This window comes from Chaetodon auriga, chromosome 11 (genome assembly GCF_051107435.1).
Source record: "Chaetodon auriga isolate fChaAug3 chromosome 11, fChaAug3.hap1, whole genome shotgun sequence".
Taxonomy (NCBI): domain Eukaryota; kingdom Metazoa; phylum Chordata; class Actinopteri; order Chaetodontiformes; family Chaetodontidae; genus Chaetodon; species Chaetodon auriga.
Window position 1 is genome coordinate 17,330,758 of NC_135084.1, and position 19,197 is coordinate 17,349,954.

The 19,197-nt window shown below is 40.0% G+C and overlaps 3 protein-coding genes across 3 annotated transcripts; 2 read left to right on the forward strand and 1 right to left on the reverse strand.

The window, feature by feature from the left end:
* The first annotated feature begins 744 nt into the window (after positions 1-744).
* Positions 745-1,996, forward strand: LOC143328416 (alpha-2A adrenergic receptor-like). The gene has a single exon (XM_076743542.1). The coding sequence runs from the start codon at positions 821-823 to the stop codon at positions 1,994-1,996; it is 1,176 nt and encodes a 391-aa protein (XP_076599657.1). The 5' UTR covers positions 745-820.
* Positions 1,997-10,033: 8,037 nt separating this feature from the next.
* On the forward strand, positions 10,034-13,326 carry LOC143327987 (BCL2/adenovirus E1B 19 kDa protein-interacting protein 3-like). Its single transcript, XM_076742735.1, has 6 exons — positions 10,034-10,211; positions 10,596-10,767; positions 10,889-10,949; positions 11,137-11,243; positions 11,655-11,804; positions 12,698-13,326. Exons 1-6 carry the CDS (start codon positions 10,169-10,171, stop codon positions 12,738-12,740), a joined length of 576 nt encoding a protein of 191 aa, XP_076598850.1. The 5' UTR covers positions 10,034-10,168; the 3' UTR covers positions 12,741-13,326.
* A 55-nt stretch (positions 13,327-13,381) lies between these two features.
* LOC143327986 (serine/threonine-protein phosphatase 2A 55 kDa regulatory subunit B delta isoform) lies at positions 13,382-18,569 on the reverse strand. The gene is made up of 10 exons (XM_076742733.1): positions 18,393-18,569; positions 18,124-18,198; positions 17,505-17,602; positions 17,224-17,389; positions 16,996-17,108; positions 16,732-16,909; positions 16,454-16,618; positions 15,860-16,029; positions 15,220-15,311; positions 13,382-15,060 (listed from the first exon to the last, which is right to left on the reverse strand). The coding sequence occupies exons 1-10, from the start codon at positions 18,397-18,399 to the stop codon at positions 14,781-14,783; spliced, it is 1,344 nt and encodes a 447-aa protein (XP_076598848.1). The 5' UTR covers positions 18,400-18,569; the 3' UTR covers positions 13,382-14,780.
* Between the last annotated feature and the right edge of the window lie 628 nt (positions 18,570-19,197).

A 19,197-nucleotide genomic window follows, 5' to 3' on the forward strand; every position in this document is an offset into this window, starting at 1 on the left:
TACTGTTCTGTTGCTGTTCTCCTGCACTCCTAATGACTGATTTCTTCAGTAAGGGGATCTGATCTTCTTTATAAATTCAGATTATATTTCAAGCAATTTTTCTTTCAAGATATATCTGAACATTTTGTTCATGAACTGCAAACTGTATGGAGTGTAGTCTTAATCCATTGTAATTTAATAGACTGCAGGTATTACTTCTATAAATCAAAAATATTGTTAATGTCATAATCAATTGTTTCGGGGTCTGGGAGCATCTTCAAATTGCTTATAAATCTCCAGCTGCAGATGAACTCCGCCCATTCCCATCCTCACTGAAGTGGAGCCAGCAGCACAGATCCTCAGCGTCAGATCAAGCCATATAAAAGACGTGCTCTCCACTTCACCCACAACAGATGAAAAGATCTGCCTGAGCCAGTGTTGTCTGCCATGTACGTCTGTCTCATGAATTGTCTTCCAAGGGACTTAACTGCAAGTTTTTATCCTGAAAGGTTGGTGGATGAACAATTTTTTTAAAGAATATTTTTTTTAAATGATCTGATGTGGGAAACTGGGAATAAATCAAAGTTCCTTTCCTTATTTTTTTTTGTCTTTTTAATATAAAAGTATAATTTCTTGCAATTTTTCTCTGCTGGCATCTATTTTCTCACTGACTGAGGCTCTAATTTCTTTCGACAATAACATCCAGTGAACAGAAAAGACTAATTTCTCCGATGCTGTGTTCATGAATGGATGATATTAACAGACTGCTGTCAAGCACAGCTTCCAAACCTGCTAACAGGGCGCTGTTCAGACAACATCATCGACGCCACAGCTCATCCTGATGAATTGTCTGAACTCCACGACCAGAAATGAGACTTTACCTGGCACGCACCCTTATACTGTGCAGACCTCTGTGCCTCTAACAATCATGGTGGGTATCCTCATCCTGCTGACTGTGTTTGGCAATGTCATGGTCGTAATTGCTGTGATCACAAGCCGAGTCCTGAGAGCACCTCAGAACTTGTTTTTAGTCTCTCTGGCATGTGCAGATATCCTGGTTGCCACCTTAGTGATGCCATTCTCCTTAGCGAATGAACTGATGGGTTACTGGTACTTTGGTAAAGTGTGGTGCGAAATCTACCTGGCTCTGGATGTGCTCTTCTGCACCTCATCCATCGTTCACCTGTGTGCCATCAGCCTGGACAGATACTGGTCTGTCACTCAAGCGATTAAATACAACCTGAGGAGGACGCCGCGCAGGATTAAATGCACAGTCGTCACAGTCTGGGTACTGGCGGCCATCATTTCATTCCCTCCGCTGATCACAATGAAAAAGAACGATGGTGAAAAAGACAGTCCTGTATGTGAAATTAATGAGGAGAAGTGGTACATCATATTCTCCAGCACTGCCTCTTTCTTTGCACCCTGCCTCATCATGATTACAGTGTACGTTAGAATCTACCTGATTGCCAAGAAAAGAACAAGAGACCTGCCAGGTGAAAGGCAAAGAGAATATGGCAACTCAGGCAACCTGGAGAGAAAAGACGAAGATGAGGCGGAGGTGGACGGAAGAAAGGTCGACGGGCTAGACGCGGAGGAAGAACTGTCCTCATCTGATGGGAACGAAAGCATCCTGTGTTCCCTGATGAAGAAGAGGGGTATGAGAACAACCAAAGTGGCTCAGGTGAAGCTTGGAGATGCCCCTCTGAAGCCAGAGGTGCAGCGCTGTGTGAGAGGGGGCAGGTGGAAAGGAAGGCAGTACAGAGAGAGGCGCTTCACGTTTGTTCTGGCTGTGGTCATGGGAGTGTTTGTTCTCTGCTGGTTCCCCTTTTTCTTCACGTACACGCTCACTGCTGTGTGCTGCACCTGCTACGTCCCAAAGACATTATTCAAAATGTTTTTCTGGTTTGGTTACTGCAATAGCTCACTTAATCCTGTTATATACACGATATTCAATAATGACTTCAGGAGGTCTTTTAAAAGGATCCTTTGTAAAGGGGACAGAAAAGGTTTATAAATAAGATATTATGGTTTTGCTCATCTACATTATGGCTCATATCAGTGTAAATATTACATTAAAAAGATATCAAAATCTATTTATTGAACATTTGAGAAATGTGAAAGTTATTTTGCTTTTGTAAATGTTTTTCTTTTTTTGCATTTTGTATACCTCCACATCAGCAGATGTTTGTTTTGTAATATTAAATCATGCAGCAAATACTTAATGCGCAGTCTGTCTAATAGCTTGAATTACACTGCAGTGAATGGGTTTAGACTGACACTGTACAATTGTGCCAACATGAATGACACATTTTCCACATGTAAAAGTATTTACAGTGAATGTATCAGTCAGATCAGCATGATTTTGGTGGAAAAGAGAAAGATTACAGCTGTCCATTATTTCTGAGAGTAAACTGTTGGTAACATAAAGGCAGACCTGTAAGACTCACATCACAGCAATTAACGTCATTCAACCATTCCTCAGACTGACAGCCAAATTGTAGTGCAAAATTGTTTTTTCTTTACTCGTGGTCATTGTGCAAAATGTTAACAAATGGTGTAAACAAGCATGACCAATAACTTCATTATGACTGAAAGCTGTGAGTCATGTGTGCAGCAATTATTTGAGAAATGAAATGCCAAAACGATGCTCATTATTCTGAAACTAAGCCTCTCTCCCTCTCCGTATTTACCGAATGAAAGCAAAGCAAATCATCTTAAATGCTACAGTAACACAAAGAAAAACAAAATCTTTATCTCTGTACAACTGTACAAACAATAGGAAGGGCACATGAAAGCAAATTCGAAACGATGGTATCCCCATACCACCAACTATCTCCTACACTCATAACAAGCATGAGAACAAGACAATTATATGAAAAGATAATCATGCCTAGGAGGTACGGGTGGCACAGCAATATTGGTTATCATGAATTATAGCCCTCCATATCAGGATATCATTAAATCATCCCCTGGAGTGAAACAGAAATCGCACAGTGATAGAAATATGAGTGGCTGCTGCAAATTACACTGTACGGTTAACACCAGCTCAAGCTTATCAAAGAGTTATGTTCCTATACTTTGTCTGATGTCAACATTCCCTGCCTCTTCTCCTTTTCAGCACACCTTTCACAACCTTTCTCTATATCAACTTCAGCTTAGCAAATAGACTTTAAGACCAGTATCAGTCCGTGAACCTGAAACAAAGCAAACGCGCCAACCACAGTTGCTATAAGTTAGCAAACATCTCCACCAACCACCTCTCATATATACAGTAAATGACATAGTGCTTCCCATGACTTGCTCTCTGGGAGTCTGGTGTTTTGAGATTCCTGCGGTACACATGTTTGGGTTCAACCATGTCTCCGAGTCTTAAAATACAACATCTATTACTTACCACAAATGGTAGACCTCCTGTATTGCTGAGTTCCCACGAACAATCTGACACGAGAAATATCGGAAAACATTGGCATTTGAGGCTTTGTTGCAAGAAAAGTCTATGCAAGACGAAGTCATTTCTGCAAGGTTGTTTACTCAGTTACTTGGTATTAACATGTTTAAATGGTGCACTTACGCAGAGTGAAATGAAAAACTTGAATAGATTATCATAGCTGCTGGGATATTTGAACAGAAGCAGCCGTATACATACTGAGCATTCAACAACATGTAATATTTAGCACCATGAAATACTTACGAGACATTGTCCTTGGCCCTCATCCATGGCACATCACTATGTCTTAAAAGATTAAAGTGAAGTGATTCCTGTCTGAACGCATCCTTTAATTAAAACGACAACTATAATGGAGTCCGCTGCTATGCTTGAGCAGCGGGATGCATACATTACACTCTTAAAGCACACACCCGCCAGGCAATAGAGCAATTAAATGTCAAAATACTCATTGGCTCAAAGGAATAATTAAAAGGTAAAAATCATAAAAATTCATCAAGAATTGACGGCAAAAACATTGGTGACATGTTGAATGAATCACGTGCTACGGAATGTTTTCAAAGCTAATGTCTCAGTGGAATTTGGCTTTCAATCTTCTGTGCCTCACTTCACGTCACTGTAATTATGGTCGGTTACAAATTGTAAACAGTTTTGATATTCTCAGCATGTACGTACAATCACGTCCACTTTTGCTGTCCACTGAGACAATGATTTATTTCCCTCTCTAAAGGCCACTTCAGAGCGTCGTGATTTATGCTCGTGACACCACAGCTTATAAAACTACGCTTCACGAGCTGCTTCTGGCGGGAGTTCCCACAACTTTCACACAGCTCCCCTTCTCCATTTCCTTCTGGTTTCTCCCACATACAGCTCAATAAGTGCTGTTTAAAGCTGCTCGTCACGAATGTCAACGAGGCTGGTGAACTTAAGGGCAAGGCGACCAGCGAGAACAGCCTACACGCCAGACACAGAGAGGATCGCACGGAGTCAGACGGAGGCATCAAGACCACACTAACAAGTTTAAATCACAGCTTGTGATGAATAGAGTGTTTTTAATTGAATGTTGGGTCATTCATTATGAATTGAGCCCAATGCATCCTGCACACTGAGGCATATAATACTTCCTCCCTCTTGAATTGATAAGGATGTGAGATAATCAAATTACACTCTGAGGGATGAAAGCAGCAGGAGGATGCTGTTTAATTTGCCTCATGCAATCTCTGTTACTTTCTCGACTCATTCTGCTAACCGTTGCAACTATGATGGGATTTTTCTCAATGGAAGTCTTATTCTAATCCCTAATTTGTTTCTCTTTTCCATTTTAGTAGTATATTAGCTCTTTTTAATAATTATAAAGCAGTTATTAATGCCTTGTTCTGGTGGATAGGGTTATTAAAGGTTAGGTTATTAAGATTGTAATTCACATTCCAATGCACAACATCTTCCTCGCTTACTATCAATAAGCAGTAATTAAGAGTTCATTGACGGAAAGCGCCTAGTTAATGGCCTAGCAGTTGTGGAATACGGTCATCCAGGATAAGGCATTAATAAGTGCTTTACAATAAAATTAATTAATAGTTAATGTGGGTACCTTAATATAAAGTGTCACCAAAGGAAAACATGACCGTCTGAAAGGGCTCAAGAAGAGCCCAGGGGAATGAGGACCCCCTGGGATTTAAGAGGGCCAAAGTGCATGGATGATGTCGAATTTCGTAAATATATCAAAGGCATCAACAAATGGAAGTTCATTCTTTTGGGCCAGCCAATATCGTCTTTAACAGAAAATTATTGTGAAACCAGGGGGGTATTTCACTGCGGATGCTGAATTTATTATCTTAATATGCAATTTTGTTCCAAACTGATGTAACTGTACCCATACAAAATATTGGCACAAAATGTGTGGGTCACTTATTGGCATCACAATATGAAGGTCTATGAGGTTTAAGATGTTAGTCCATAACTCTCCATCTGAAGTTCCTACAGCAGTTTCATTAGATGAATGCAAATGAGTTATTCCACTGTCAGCAGACAGGCGTAAAGGCTTTGTCGGCCAGACTATCTCTGCCTGTTTTGTCTGTTGGGAATATTCCCTAAATATTTGTCTCACTCATCTGTTTTATCCATGACCTTAAACATTTGTCACAATAAGTTAAAATTGAATAAAAACTTGAACGAGTTAGAAAATATTGATTCCTCTTGCTCATCATCATTAGGAGTAGAGATAATCTGCCCTGTGTGGAACTCCAAGTGCCATCTACAGCAATACTTTCTATGTTCTGCAGTGAATCCTCATTGATACCAAATTAAGCTCTGGCAAATCTCCTGCTCCGGACACCATAATTCTTCCTTAGCCGTCTTGTCCTGTCTGTACTATCGATCGTATCCAATTCCAGTCTGGCCTACTCTCTCATGCACAAGCTCCACCACCCCACTCCACCCACGTGCCTCTGGATGATGTCAGATACGCACACGCATACACATACACACTCACTTCCGATCAAGCTTACTATCATTGTACTTCAGTCCAGCAGTTGCGGATAACAAATCATCCATCAATATGCTGTCAGTTAACACACACCCACACACACAAAGATTAAGCTGTGCCACACTATCAGCTGTGCCCTCTCTATGGGTCATCTACTGCAGGGGTGCCCACATTGTCTGTTACCTCTTTTTAACAAGGTTTCAGGTAACAAGGCAAACCTGCTGACTACTGCTGTGGACACTGGAATCATAAGTCTCGATATGTGATTTTTTGTTTATTTATATGAAAAGATGACGTGCTTATGTCATGTAGCAAGTCATACCGTTCGATCTGTGTGCTGTGGCAGTTACCTCTACAGGTCAGCAGATGGCGCCTCGTTTGGCTAGTTTCCAGGTTACCTGTATTCACGGATGTCCCTCTGTCAAGCGTTTGAAATGTAGAAAGTGAAACGAAAGAGGTTTTCTGCGCCTGAAAAGGTAAAACATCATTTTAAAATATGTTCAGCATTTTTTTTATATTGTCTGTGGTCTGTTTGAGTGCAACTAGAAACACGTTGTCAGGGCAACGTTAGCTGAATAGGTAAAGTTAGCTAGCAAAATGTTGGTATGCTGATATAGCTATAACCTGATTTTAAAGGAGAACCTACTATATTGTTGGTTAGGGAAAACATATAAAGGTTTTATAATACTTTAATTATTTCTACTGTAATGTGACTGACAGTGGATGAATTGCACATTTTGTATAAAATAATTATTTTCAAGATAACCAAATCATATGGACCCTGTGCAGCTAGCCAGCGTTAGTTAATGCTACTTGCCCCTTAACCTAACCGTTAGCTAGATGTTTGGACTGATTGCTAGCTACAAAGAGCTAACATTTGCTTAAGCAAGTTGGAAAAACTCTGCTGGTGGTTTGGCAACACTTACTGGTGTTTTGAATGTATTTCCAGATTCCTCAAGGAGACCTTTATTCCACTGGAACAAAATATAATCGGTGTATAGTATGAAGGTAATGCCCCATATTTAGCATTAGCCTGCTACAAAAATGGCCGTTGAAGCTGACAGTTACCTCTGGATTGATTGCAGCACTTTGCAAGCACAACATCAGTGCACTATTTTAGGGTTTGAACATATTACTGTAAAAAAAAATAAAATAAAATAAAATGCATAAAGAAATTTAACAATAAAGCTTTAATCTTTGGTGGTGCTTTCTCTTTGCAAGAGGAACAAGGAGATGAGAAGTTGATTTTGGCTGAAAATCGGTTAAAAAGCCTTTTCATTGGGTTGAATATTTGTCTCACTTGGATAAAAGATTTGTTAAGGAATCTGGACATATGTTCAAAATAGGGGTAATTGTTGTCTAACAAGCTTTGGGCATAAAAAACCTGATCAAGCTCCATGAATCAAAGCAGTGATGATTATGTAAGCACTGCTTACTCACTAAGACAGCTCATCAACTGGGAGCTGCCCCTTCCAATCAAATCAAGCACTGAATCTGGACTTGATTCATTTGCATTTAGTTTCCAGACACTTGCGTGTAATATTGTATCTATTATATTGTCAGCTATTAATTATCTGGCACCTCTTTTGTCTTACACAGCTCACAGTCCAATCTAGTGTTTGGTACCATCCAGCACGTGTTCTGGGGAAAGAATATGTGGCTGCTGTCCTTGATGGCATGTATGGGCCATACACCATGAGGGTATGTCTACAATAAACATCTTAGCATGCCTGGTAAAAGACAAGAGTCAACACAGAAATGAGTGACATTCTGAGAAGATATACACCAGGTACAGGGCAGGTGGGTTTGGAGTGTTTGAGTTTGTTCTTATGACATGCTGCACCATGATTACTGAAATCTTGATCCCAGCAAGTGCATCCTGGTATCCATGAGTTTTTCCAACATGTGGCTGACTACACAAGTGAAAGGAATGTGCCAGTGACTAATATTGACTAATAACACTTAGTAATGGTAGATTTTCTTAAATAGTTTGATTCTTCATTATTTTTTTTTTGTCTGTCTAGCTGATGCAAAACAGGATGTGTCCTCTGCTCTGTGATAATGGTAGATTATCTGTGGTGATTGAGGATAGACTTCCAGAAGCTAATTTCTTGTGTAATTTAATGGCCTGAAGGGTGGCTGGGGGGGACTTCCTCCCTTTCATTGACTGGTATTGTCTAAGCCAGTGCTCATGGCTCCTTTGAGCTCATAACTGGGGAAAAATAAGTTTTCCTATATTTTGTTTTTGTTTTTTTTCCCCTCTGTAAAACGTGTTGTTAAAGCCATGTGGCACACGTGAAGTGGCAAATAGCTCAATGTAGCAACGGAAGGGTATTATAACACTGTACAATGCATTCATTTTGGTACGTGTGCCATCTGGTGTGAGTATTCTTGTAATCAGAGCTGGGATGTGGAGCGGAAAACAACATTCATAACACTTAACAAAATTACTGCCAATATTGCCTCCATCATAAATTCTGAAAGGACGACATGAAAATCTAAACAACTTACACCAACAGAGTGTATGGAATTATTTCAGATATTAACTGTGATAAATCTTTATGGCTTCTGTTTTCGGAAGAGTTTATTTAGTTGTTATTGAGCAGCATAGATGTATGCATTGTTGACAGAATCAACATCGCTCACATTTGATCATATTTTTAAATGTTGTACTACACTGAACAGAATGATGAGCATAATACCCTCAAGAAGTTGTTAGAATATATAGGCTTTATTTTTGGAAAATAAATAAGCATGTGATTCCACACATTTCTACATCTCACAGTTGTTTCTTTGTTGTGAGAGCTGGCTCCTGTTTGGCTGACATCCAGTAGTTCCGGTTCTGTACACCATCTTATGTCACTGAATTGAATTTTGGGAAATTTTGTAGTGATTACTGCTACAATGCCATATGTATTGATGTGTGTACTCTGAATGGTCTGTCTGTCTGGCTTACAAGTGAAATCCAGGGTGTTGCTGTGTGCAGTGTTGCAAAAGGCACATTTTCTGCATCGCTAGATTGAATAGAAAAAATGATCTTTATATTAATTTTTGGCTCAATCAATATGTCGGCCCTTGAGACTGTGTATTATTTTTAATTGACTATTCTCTCAATTCTGTGACAAAACAGAGAAAATGTTCTTACCATTTATAGCAAACAGCTCCAGAAAATAGAAAAGGGCTAATTGCAAAAACAAAACCCTGATGCAGCACTTAAGGGAATTGAATTAATATCCTTGTTTGTGCAAGCTTGTTTTTTTTTTAAGGAGGAAAACAGCAATACAAACTTTTATTAATGGCTACTTTAGTAATTTATCTCTGTTTTGAAATGATCTAGTGAACTCCATATATTTTGTGGTCCATATCCATGGTCTGCCAGGAAGGAGAACACACCCCAGAATAATAACCCCCCTCAATTGTAGAACTAATTTAATTGTGTGAGAATAATCAGTCATACTAATCTCCATGGTAGCAAACATAATTAAATTTGCCAGCCTCAAATTTGGAGTAGTCTCCTCAAGAAATCACCAACAATAAATACATGTTTTACCTTGTCAAATTACAGCACATCGCTAGTCCCTTGTGGAAAAGTTAATTAAAAGAAATCTCGAGAAACAAGGTTTTTCTTGGTTAACATTCTTCTACTCTCTTAAGGTCAGGATGCAAGCAAACCAGAAAGCTTTAATTTAATTGCAGACACCTTGAGACTTTTAGACATTGATCAATACAGGATTGAACACAAAGATAGTGTAACAGAAACACAGCGTGCTTACTGCTGAATTAATATTGCATTTCATGTGGTCTTTATTACACAGTATATTGTATGTACTACACTCTATGCTGAGCCAACTCAGAGAAGGGGGAGTTATGAGCCGTGACTGCCATCTGCAGACAGGTGTGAGGAACTGCTGTAATAAATAAGGTTCAATCAAAATGTAAAACCGGCTGACATGAGCAAAAGGCCGCTTTGTTGATAAACGTTATGTTTTATCCAAGCTGCTTTGACACTTGTCAGTCATGTTTATTGAGGTTGTCGGGGAAACGCGTGTGCGAGCACGCGCGGTCTTACGCTCAGTCTGCGTGTTCTGCGTGCCCATTTCAGAGCCAATCACCTTTCAGATAAACACAATATTGCGTCATTGTTATTGTGGTAGCTGTAGCTGCAGCTGCCTACAGAGATTTCGCCATCATTTTGCCCTACATTTAGGCCCGTAAAACTGCGTAAACAAGTGGACTCGCAAGATTATACCAGCATAATGTCGCTCCAAAAGGACAATTCTTCGGACGAGAGTTTGCAAGGTAAAGTATTAATGACAGAACAGTTTGTAGATCACCAGTGTTGATGCTAGCGCTAGCCGAGTTTAGAAAACACAAGGTAACTAACGTTAAATCAGCTAACCTAGCATGAGCGAATTTGCTAGAATAAAAATGGACGTTACTACGTTACTTTATCGATCTTTAAGACGTCTAGAGGACTAGAGGACTGCCTAGCTAGTTTATGAGGCTTATTAGCAATGTTATTATATGTAATTATCCTATAACCAGGACAGTCCGGATCTGTTTATTGTTTAATTGTAGCCCTAGCTTGCGGGGCAGTCCAGGCCTATATATTCCAGCGATACTGCATTGAATACCCACCACAGTTGGTTACACAGTGTGTAACATCTGTGTGTTTGATTTAAGGCTCCTGGGTTGAGCTGCATTTCAGTGGCACTGGCTCTCTAACCACCAGCCATCACGGAAGCCAGGAGCAAATCCCCACGTCCATCCAGGAGGGTGACGTGGAGAAAATGCTGCTGGATGCACAGCACGAATCAGGCAGAAACAGCTCCAGAGGAAGCTCTCAATGCAACAGGTCTGTGGGGGAAAGGGAAGCACAGTTAGTGTTTTTCTTACATTTTGTGTAATATATAAAATGGTATTCCGAACGTGTGTCTTAAGTGACCAAAGTTGTGTTGTTGTCTTCTTCACAACAGCCCCCTAAGAGCACAGACCCCCCTTCTTCTGTGGAGAGGCTCAGAGGGAAACAGCTCACAGGTATAATTGTTGGAACCACTGACCTGTATCAAAATCAGTGTGTCAAAGTTACTCAGATACTTAAATAGGTGTTATTTAGTTTGTATAGTGTTTTGCAGCATAGCCTTGTTTTTGAATATCAGTGATGACCAAGATGTTGCTGGATGTGCTCTGACAGCACTTGATTTTCCATAATTGGTGTTTTTAGTCAGATGAAGACTTCCAAGAAAGGAGAAAGGAAGTGGAGAACCTGATGAAGAAAAATGCTGACTGGATCTGGGACTGGTCTAGTCGACCTGAGAACAATCCACCAAAGTATGTAGCCACCACTTATTCAGTAGTGTTTAGTGTTTGCTATGAATTTTTATTTTAACATTTTTGTGATTTCAATGCATTTATGTAACTAAACATAACAATTATAAAGCAAATTGTTGATGTGTATGAACCATGTGAATACAGTCTGGATACACAAGTAATCACTACCAATAGGAAAAATGGTAGTATTACAGTCATGGTAAAGGTACCCAGAATAGGAAATTGTGCTCTTCTCTTACAGGTATTATCTAAAATATTTTATGCAGTGATTTGTAATGTAATTCATAGAGTGAAATGAAGATTTGAAAAAAGTGATGTCTGTATGAGCAGATGTGTCGGGGTGACATTAGACCAGCACTCATTGATTTTAATGAATTCAAAACAGTGAAAAATTAATGTGCTCCTCTGTAGGGAGTTCCTGCTGAAGTACCCTAAGCGCTCAACCTCTCTCAGCATTAGGAACACCAGCGTCATGAAGAAGGGAGGCGTTCTCTCTGCTGACTTTTTGAAGCTTTTCCTTCCCTCATTAATCATTTCTCACATACTTGCTGTTGGCTTAGGGTAAGCAACATCACTTAACATATAACTGTGGCAATATGAAGGTATCTGAAAAACTGAAACGCTTAAGAGGAAGCTCTAGTGGCAGTTGCAGAGGGATCCTTAAAGATCTGATTTTTGATCACATTCAGTTGGCGTATATTCAGTTAATTAATGGAAAATTTTGACTTACAGATGAAAAATGTATTTGGTGTATTTGATTTTTGTTACAAATAATCATGCAAGAAAATATAGACTCATTTTCCCACTGTTCAGAAGCATCACTGATGCAAACAGACCTTTAATTGCTTCAACACAACATGAATAATTTAGCAGATCATGTTTGTCTCTTAATTAGACGGCCTGTCAATCCATTTGAGAACGATAGATTCAAATCTTGTGTTTTGATTTTTGGTGGTGGGCTAACAGTTTTATTTTCATTTGTATCATGCCATTGATAAATCTGAAGCTTACTTCCATGAACCTCTAACATGTGTAGGATAGAAGAGTACAGTATTAAGAGAACAGTATTACCACAACAAAGAAAATCAACACGGAGAACACAATCCTGCTGATGATTGGGTAAATAGTTGGATAGGGAGCCAATGGCAAGCAATAATGCTTGGAGTATACTCAGGGCTTTGTTCCTAACCCTGAATCCACATGTCTCTCAGTTTGGTTGGTGTGTCTCCAATATTTTGCCTTAAACATTGCAGAGAATTGAACTTGGTGTACCAGGAAATTCTGCTTATTACCAGTAGGAATGTGTCTCTTGAGTATTACTCAATCACAATGTCTTCCCTCAACAAGGTTGCTAAAAATACATATTCTGACGCAGATATTTTTTCTAGCGATGATGAAGTATGTTGCTCTCAGCACCATCTTATTTTACATGTTTGTCTCTCTCTCTTTTTTAGGATATATATTGGGAAGCGTCTGACCTCCCACAACACCTACTAAGTAGGCCGGTGGTGTGTTGCGACATCACGACACTTTGACGTGACCATCTTGGCATGCCTTAAAATGGGACCTTCTGAATATCAAGGGAGATGTGGCCATGTGACACGGTCCAGTTTGATTAATTACCCCGTCACTCACACCAGCGTGGAGAGTTGAGGATCTGTCATTGCTGTTTCATAGTGTATACTCCTGAACACCACAGTGACCAATCCTCTGCTCCTTGCTGCGTTCCCTGTCCTGGCCCAGAGATGAGTTTTGCTGCTTCCTGCTCCTTAAATCTGCACGTTAGGGAACTGAAGTATACTGTATATCATTGCCTTTTTTTTTTTTGCAATGACAAATCAATTCTGATTTAAGATTATATATATATCAAGTGATTTTGTAGACCAGCAGTGGATAAGGGAAATTGTTTTGCCTTTTTTTTTTGTCTAAGGGATCATTAGCTTAATGTTTAAGTGATTGCACCCAGTATTGATTGCTCTATTAGTGCAATTGTAAATTGTGATCATCAAAAAATCTAATATCTTACTAAGCACAGATATGGTCCATTTTGTTCATCCTACTGAAAATAAACATTGGAAAAGCAGTTAATGTGTGGAAACACTGAGTCGACCATTTATCAAAGAACAGATGCAAATGAACACAATTAAAATTTTATTGAACTTTGGTCAAAATAATAAACAAGTGAATACATTGCCACCATGTTAGGAATCAATGGACAAAGACAATGCATTATTATGTGTTTGTTTTAATGTCATCAGTATATGTTTTGTGTAGTCAACCTTCACTTCTGCATTCATAACTACGGAGATAAGATCCACATTTGCAATATGCGGTTCAAATTTGGGTGACATCCCTAATAAATGAATAAGGGCACATGTATGAGGCCTGTCTGAATTTCCTACTTATTACATGATTCGGAGGCACTATCACATAAACTGTATGGTGTGCAATTTTCCTCCTTTGTATTTTCATAGACAGCCACATATAGCAGCAGTATATGAGGACATAACTCTATAAAATAGGATTTACAAATAATGCACATGAGGTTTGTAAAACGTTTGGGGACATAACTCGTAGCTGTCACTGATAGAAGTAGGTATTAAGGCTGCAGATTCCCTTTGTCCTGGGCCCCATCTTGTGCCATGTAGTTTCCAGCCTGCATCCTAAAACATGGTCAAAAACTAGAAATTAATCTCTTGACACAAAGACATTATCGGTCGTCTCCAACAGTGGTTCTGAAACTGGTAGCCCCAAATAGTATTTCCATAACAAGTTTGCTTGAGATCTGCTCAAAGACAGTGGTGTGACTGGACATTTTTCCACCTCTCTACAACATAAAAACATGCAAAGCAATAAACATGTTTTAATACATACTTCTAAATTTAAAAACACATCTGTAGTTTTAGTTTCTTTTATTATGTGGATGACAAGGTGTACTTGAGTAGATACAGTCAGTGAAATTATGTCACCGTATTGGCTGGGGTAAAGTAAGAGGAGGGAGGGGGAGAAAAGAAACAGGTCCACTTTCCAAATTCATGGCCTCATCCACCAGTAGTTTGGCCTGAATACATGGCCAGTGGGGGAATGTTACAGTTAGGCTTATTGGCCATTAATCCGTGCTTCAGAGGGCCCACAATCTTTGAGATGATGTTACAACTTTGACAAGACGTCATTTTAAGGGCTTCCAAGAGTTCTGTCGTTAAATCATGAAATGAAGGCTTAAAATGTCAACACAAACACCAACGTTCAAGAGTTTGACCTCTAGGGAGTGCCATTCCGTCAATTAGACCCCAATTGGGCTTTCTGGGTCAGGGGGCATGTTGATTGCCCTGGTGCCAAAGGCAAAAACAACCTAAGCTCAGACTCAAAATAAAACAGGCCTATGGATCAACCTCCTGTGGCAAAAAAAGTAGACACGTGCTTTCGAATTCTTCACCAGGAGGACAACGAGGCTGTTTCTTCTTATACAGATAGACAAGTAGTAGGCTTAACTACACAGGTACGGTAAAAGCCCTATCCTCTGGAGCCCCAAATCTTCTAGTTGATTTTGTCCTGGAAAATGTACAAGTTGTTGGTGGCTGCCACAGCTATCACATTATCTTTGGGGTGCCAGGCAGTGTGGAGGATCTTCTTGTTGAAGTCCAGGCTGTCCACGCTGATCTCATCCTTCTTCCTCTTGCCGCCAGTGGACACTTTGCGTGGTTTGAGCGTAGCTCTTGGTTTGCTGCTCTCCCGGGACGCCTCCAGTGTGATGTCCCGCCTGGTGTTGCGGTCAAACATTCGGAAGAAGTTGTTGTAGGAGCCGGTCATGATGGCACTGGTGGAGAGAGAAAATTCAAACTGTTTGTCTACATCAAGACACTGTCACCAGTGGTTGATTTCATGTCTTTAATTCGGGAACATAAAACAATGAAATACTCTACTGTAAGCCAGTAGCAGGTGAAATGCTATCATGTGCAAGCACAAGGACACTCACCTGTCACTGCCATTCCAGCAGCACTCGAACTTGTCAAAGATGCAGTCATTTTCATACAAGGAGCAGAGCTTACTGCGAAGGTATTCGTGGACCTGAAACAAAACATATTATTCCGCCTAAATATTCACTTGAGCCTGATATCGACCAAAAGGGCTCATCCCGCGAACACAATACTTGACACGAGCATTGCACGTTGACCGTCAGCGAATGAGATCATTCACTTCGATGAGTTAAGAAGTGCCCTCAGATTGTGTGGATGACCACACACCTGTTAGGCCACTATTTCTGTTACTATCAAAGAGTCTGCATGTCATTTGAAGCATCATACCCTTTTGTATTTCTGTAGGATTTTCACTATCCATGCTATTAGCTTCAAGAAAATGTGCAAAAATTATGTGAATTTTTGGATTCAAACAAAAAAGAAAATTAGTAATGAAAACATGTTATTTGGAGGGAAATCCCTATATATTATGGAAATGACAATGTGTAAAACCTTGATCACAGACAGTCTATGTAAGATATATCCCAATAAGGCCCAATTTAATCTCAGTCACTTGAATCAGAAACATCATGTTTAAAACACTGCGGTGCTTATTTTGTTTGATATATTTAAAGTAGCTAGATACGTATGTTTATGCACCTGATACGTCTCCACTGGTCTGTTCTCCATGTTGAGGTCCCAAACTTTGACGGAGAGGTAGTCACGTGTCATCATATAGCGTCCGCTGTGACTGAACTTCACGTCCGAGATGGAGGAGATGATCTCAGAGAAAAAGGATCTGCTGCTCGGATCTTCAGGCTCCTCAAAGACTGAAAAAGAAAGAAACATTATCTCTAAAATATTCCCTGTGTGGACTTTGTCGGACTACAATAACTCCAAATAAAGAAAATCTTTATCTGTATTTTAGCATGTGAACCAACACGTTATCTTTCTTAAAACATGATTGAATACTGTCAATAATATACAATCCAGAACATGTAAAGTAATGAGTACCACTCACAAATATACCACATCCAACAGCGATGTCTGCAAATGTATTCTGTCTGATCAAAAGTCAAAAAAACCTTACAATTATCATTTTTTTGGAACATACAAAATAGAGAAAAGCAGGATATCTAAATATCTGATAAACTGGTGCTAAATTCATAGCTATCACAGTTTGGATCAATTCATTTCCCACTGATAGATTACTTAATTGACCTAACATTGCAGCACGACAGTGAAGAGACTTACACTTTGAGTGCCTGTCGCAGAGTGCCGCTGCTCGCATGTCACACAGGCGGATGGTGCCTTTGCTACTGCTGTACACAAATACATTGCATTGGTGTGGATGGCACTCAGCAGCTGTGATTACTTCTGTCAGTTCCTCCATGTTGGCGGGCTTGATGTCTACAATATCTGGGAACACACTGTTAAGGGACCTGCAGTCTTATGTTTCATTATCACACAATCCAGAGATCACTGACCTACGAAACACTGTGTCCATTATCTCTTAAAAAGAAAAAGGATACTAAAACTTCTGTCTGTGATTTCCAAGTGCCATAGATTTATTCTTAGGTCATCTGCAGAGAGGTACGTTTCATGATCACTATTTACAGAAATGGAATTAATGTGATAGGTGTGCGCATTTGCAAAGATCCTCCGTGGGCTTGCTTCTACCATGAGATCCATTGGCATCAGTACTGGTACCTGAAACATACAACACGCGCTTTTAGTTGAGATTTTAAAAAGCCATGTTCAAAAATGAGACCAGGCTGAGGCATGATTAAACATACCCGTAAAGAGGTGATTCTAAAGGGGTCTCTGAGTCGTCCATCTTCATCTTTCAGGTTGTAACCTTCTGCTCGTTTATCTCTTTCACTTATTTTCCACAATTTGATAGTTTTATCTGATGCAAACAGACAAGAAAGTTGTTAAACAACCACGTGATCGGGATCAAGTCAGGTCACACAGTTTCAAACTATAACTGTAATAATCCAAACACTTGAATAGTAAACTCTTACCATTTGTCGAAAGTAGAAAGTGAGCAGCATTTTGTTGGGGTAGCCATCTTATTTTATTAATTTTTTCCTCGATTTCTAAACTTTTCAAATAGTCAAATTCTGGCTCGTGACTCTGAAAAGTGCTATAGACGTTGTACTCCCCGCGCAGGTGTGGACGATTCTTAGACTGAAAATAAAGTCACAAGATATACATACATTGTCATTGCAACACAGTCAGTATATAACTTCTGCCATAATGCTGTGAATGAAGGTGCTCATCTGTTATTTCATATGGATCTTACCTCCTGTTCATGTTGAAATATCACTACTCTGCCTCCTTTATCTCCTGTTGCAAGCAATTCTCCAGAATAGTTGAATTCAACTGTTGAGATTATGTCAGCTGGAAACAGACATCAATCAGACTGAATCAGACTTAATGGCTCAGCTTTCCGGATGATAGCTGTGTTGACAGCTAGAATAATGCTACTGTGTAAGACTGCAGGCTGGTAGTTATGTCATTATTCTGATATGAAGCATCCGGCACACTGACAGCCAAACACGCACAACACGTACACCCATTCATGTATGAATGAATGAAAACAAGCATGATGTCACTCGACAATTTATGGACGCAGCACATTTACGTCACGGACACGGTCGCTCCCCTTTAATAGCCTAGCCACCACCTAGCATACAGCTAGCTAGCGACATACAGTAATTTACAAAGGAAAGGGCGTTTGTGCAACTGATCCACAAACAGACTTACACCAATCACGACAGCTTCCTTATATCAAAGCCTGTTCGACCACATAACTTAGCTATCGTGCATCTCATGTAAAGCCCCCAGAGCATCATCATCAGACCACCTAGCTAGCTACCCACCGTTTTAGCCTAGCCGCCAAGCTAACGTTAGCTACATACCTTCCGCAACATCTTCATCTATCGCTCCTTTCACTTGAGAGAAACACCACTGAAAATCATTTCCTCCTGCAACTCCTGTAAAAAGAACACAGCGTTAGTTTGTGTCTGATTGGCGTTTCGCCGGCCGATAAAATGACCTGACAGTGACACAGTTTGACAACTAGCAACTTAGCTTGCCAGCGCTAACGTTGGCTAGCTAACTTGCAGATTCAGGCCATCACACACACCAAGTGAGGTGGGTCCTTTTCCTCCCTTCAAAAGTAGCTTACCCGCCATTGCTTCATGTAGCAGCTCTTGCTGTACACAGCTTCCAATACCTAATCAACCAATGCGGCTTGCTCGGGGAAACAGATAGCATCCACAATCAGTGTGAAGACTCGGGTCCAGATCTGTCAAGACCACGGAAATTATCCGTGATTTTTTTCTTCCAAAATGGCGCACAGTACATGGAGAAATGACGTCATGCACACATGCCACATCCTGGCTCCATCCATCCTCCGGAGCATCATACTATCAGATGTGCACTGACTCCTTGTTCTCTATGCATTCAACTTTATTTCGTCACATTACACATAAGTACCTGCTTATTGAGCCCAAAGCCAAGTCGGCTGTGGGACAAATAACTCAAACATGTACACATCAGGATGTAGGTGTTCTAATTAAAGCTGAAGCAAATCAAATAGGCAAAAACTAGCCAGCATAAACAGCTTAAACATATCCTGAAGTCCTGTGTTCATTGGCCAGGAATATCTCAATAATGGCATTTACATAATATGAATAACTTCTAAAGCCCTTGCGGATATACAAGCAAAACACAAACTTCTCTTTACAAATTACACTTGTCGTGGTGAAACTTTTTTATTATCATTGCTTTGGTCGTTGCGGATGGGAGATATGAAGTGTATCCAAACTCCAAATTGTGTGACACCTTACAAGCACCCCGGCTTGTATTGCATGGTCAGCGGGTGACATCTAGTGGGGAAATGTTGAAAATCCGCTTGATTTTTGTTGGGCATGAAGAGCTGTCACTCCTTCCACAGACACTACAACAGAAGCCTTTGGTACTTTCTAGTC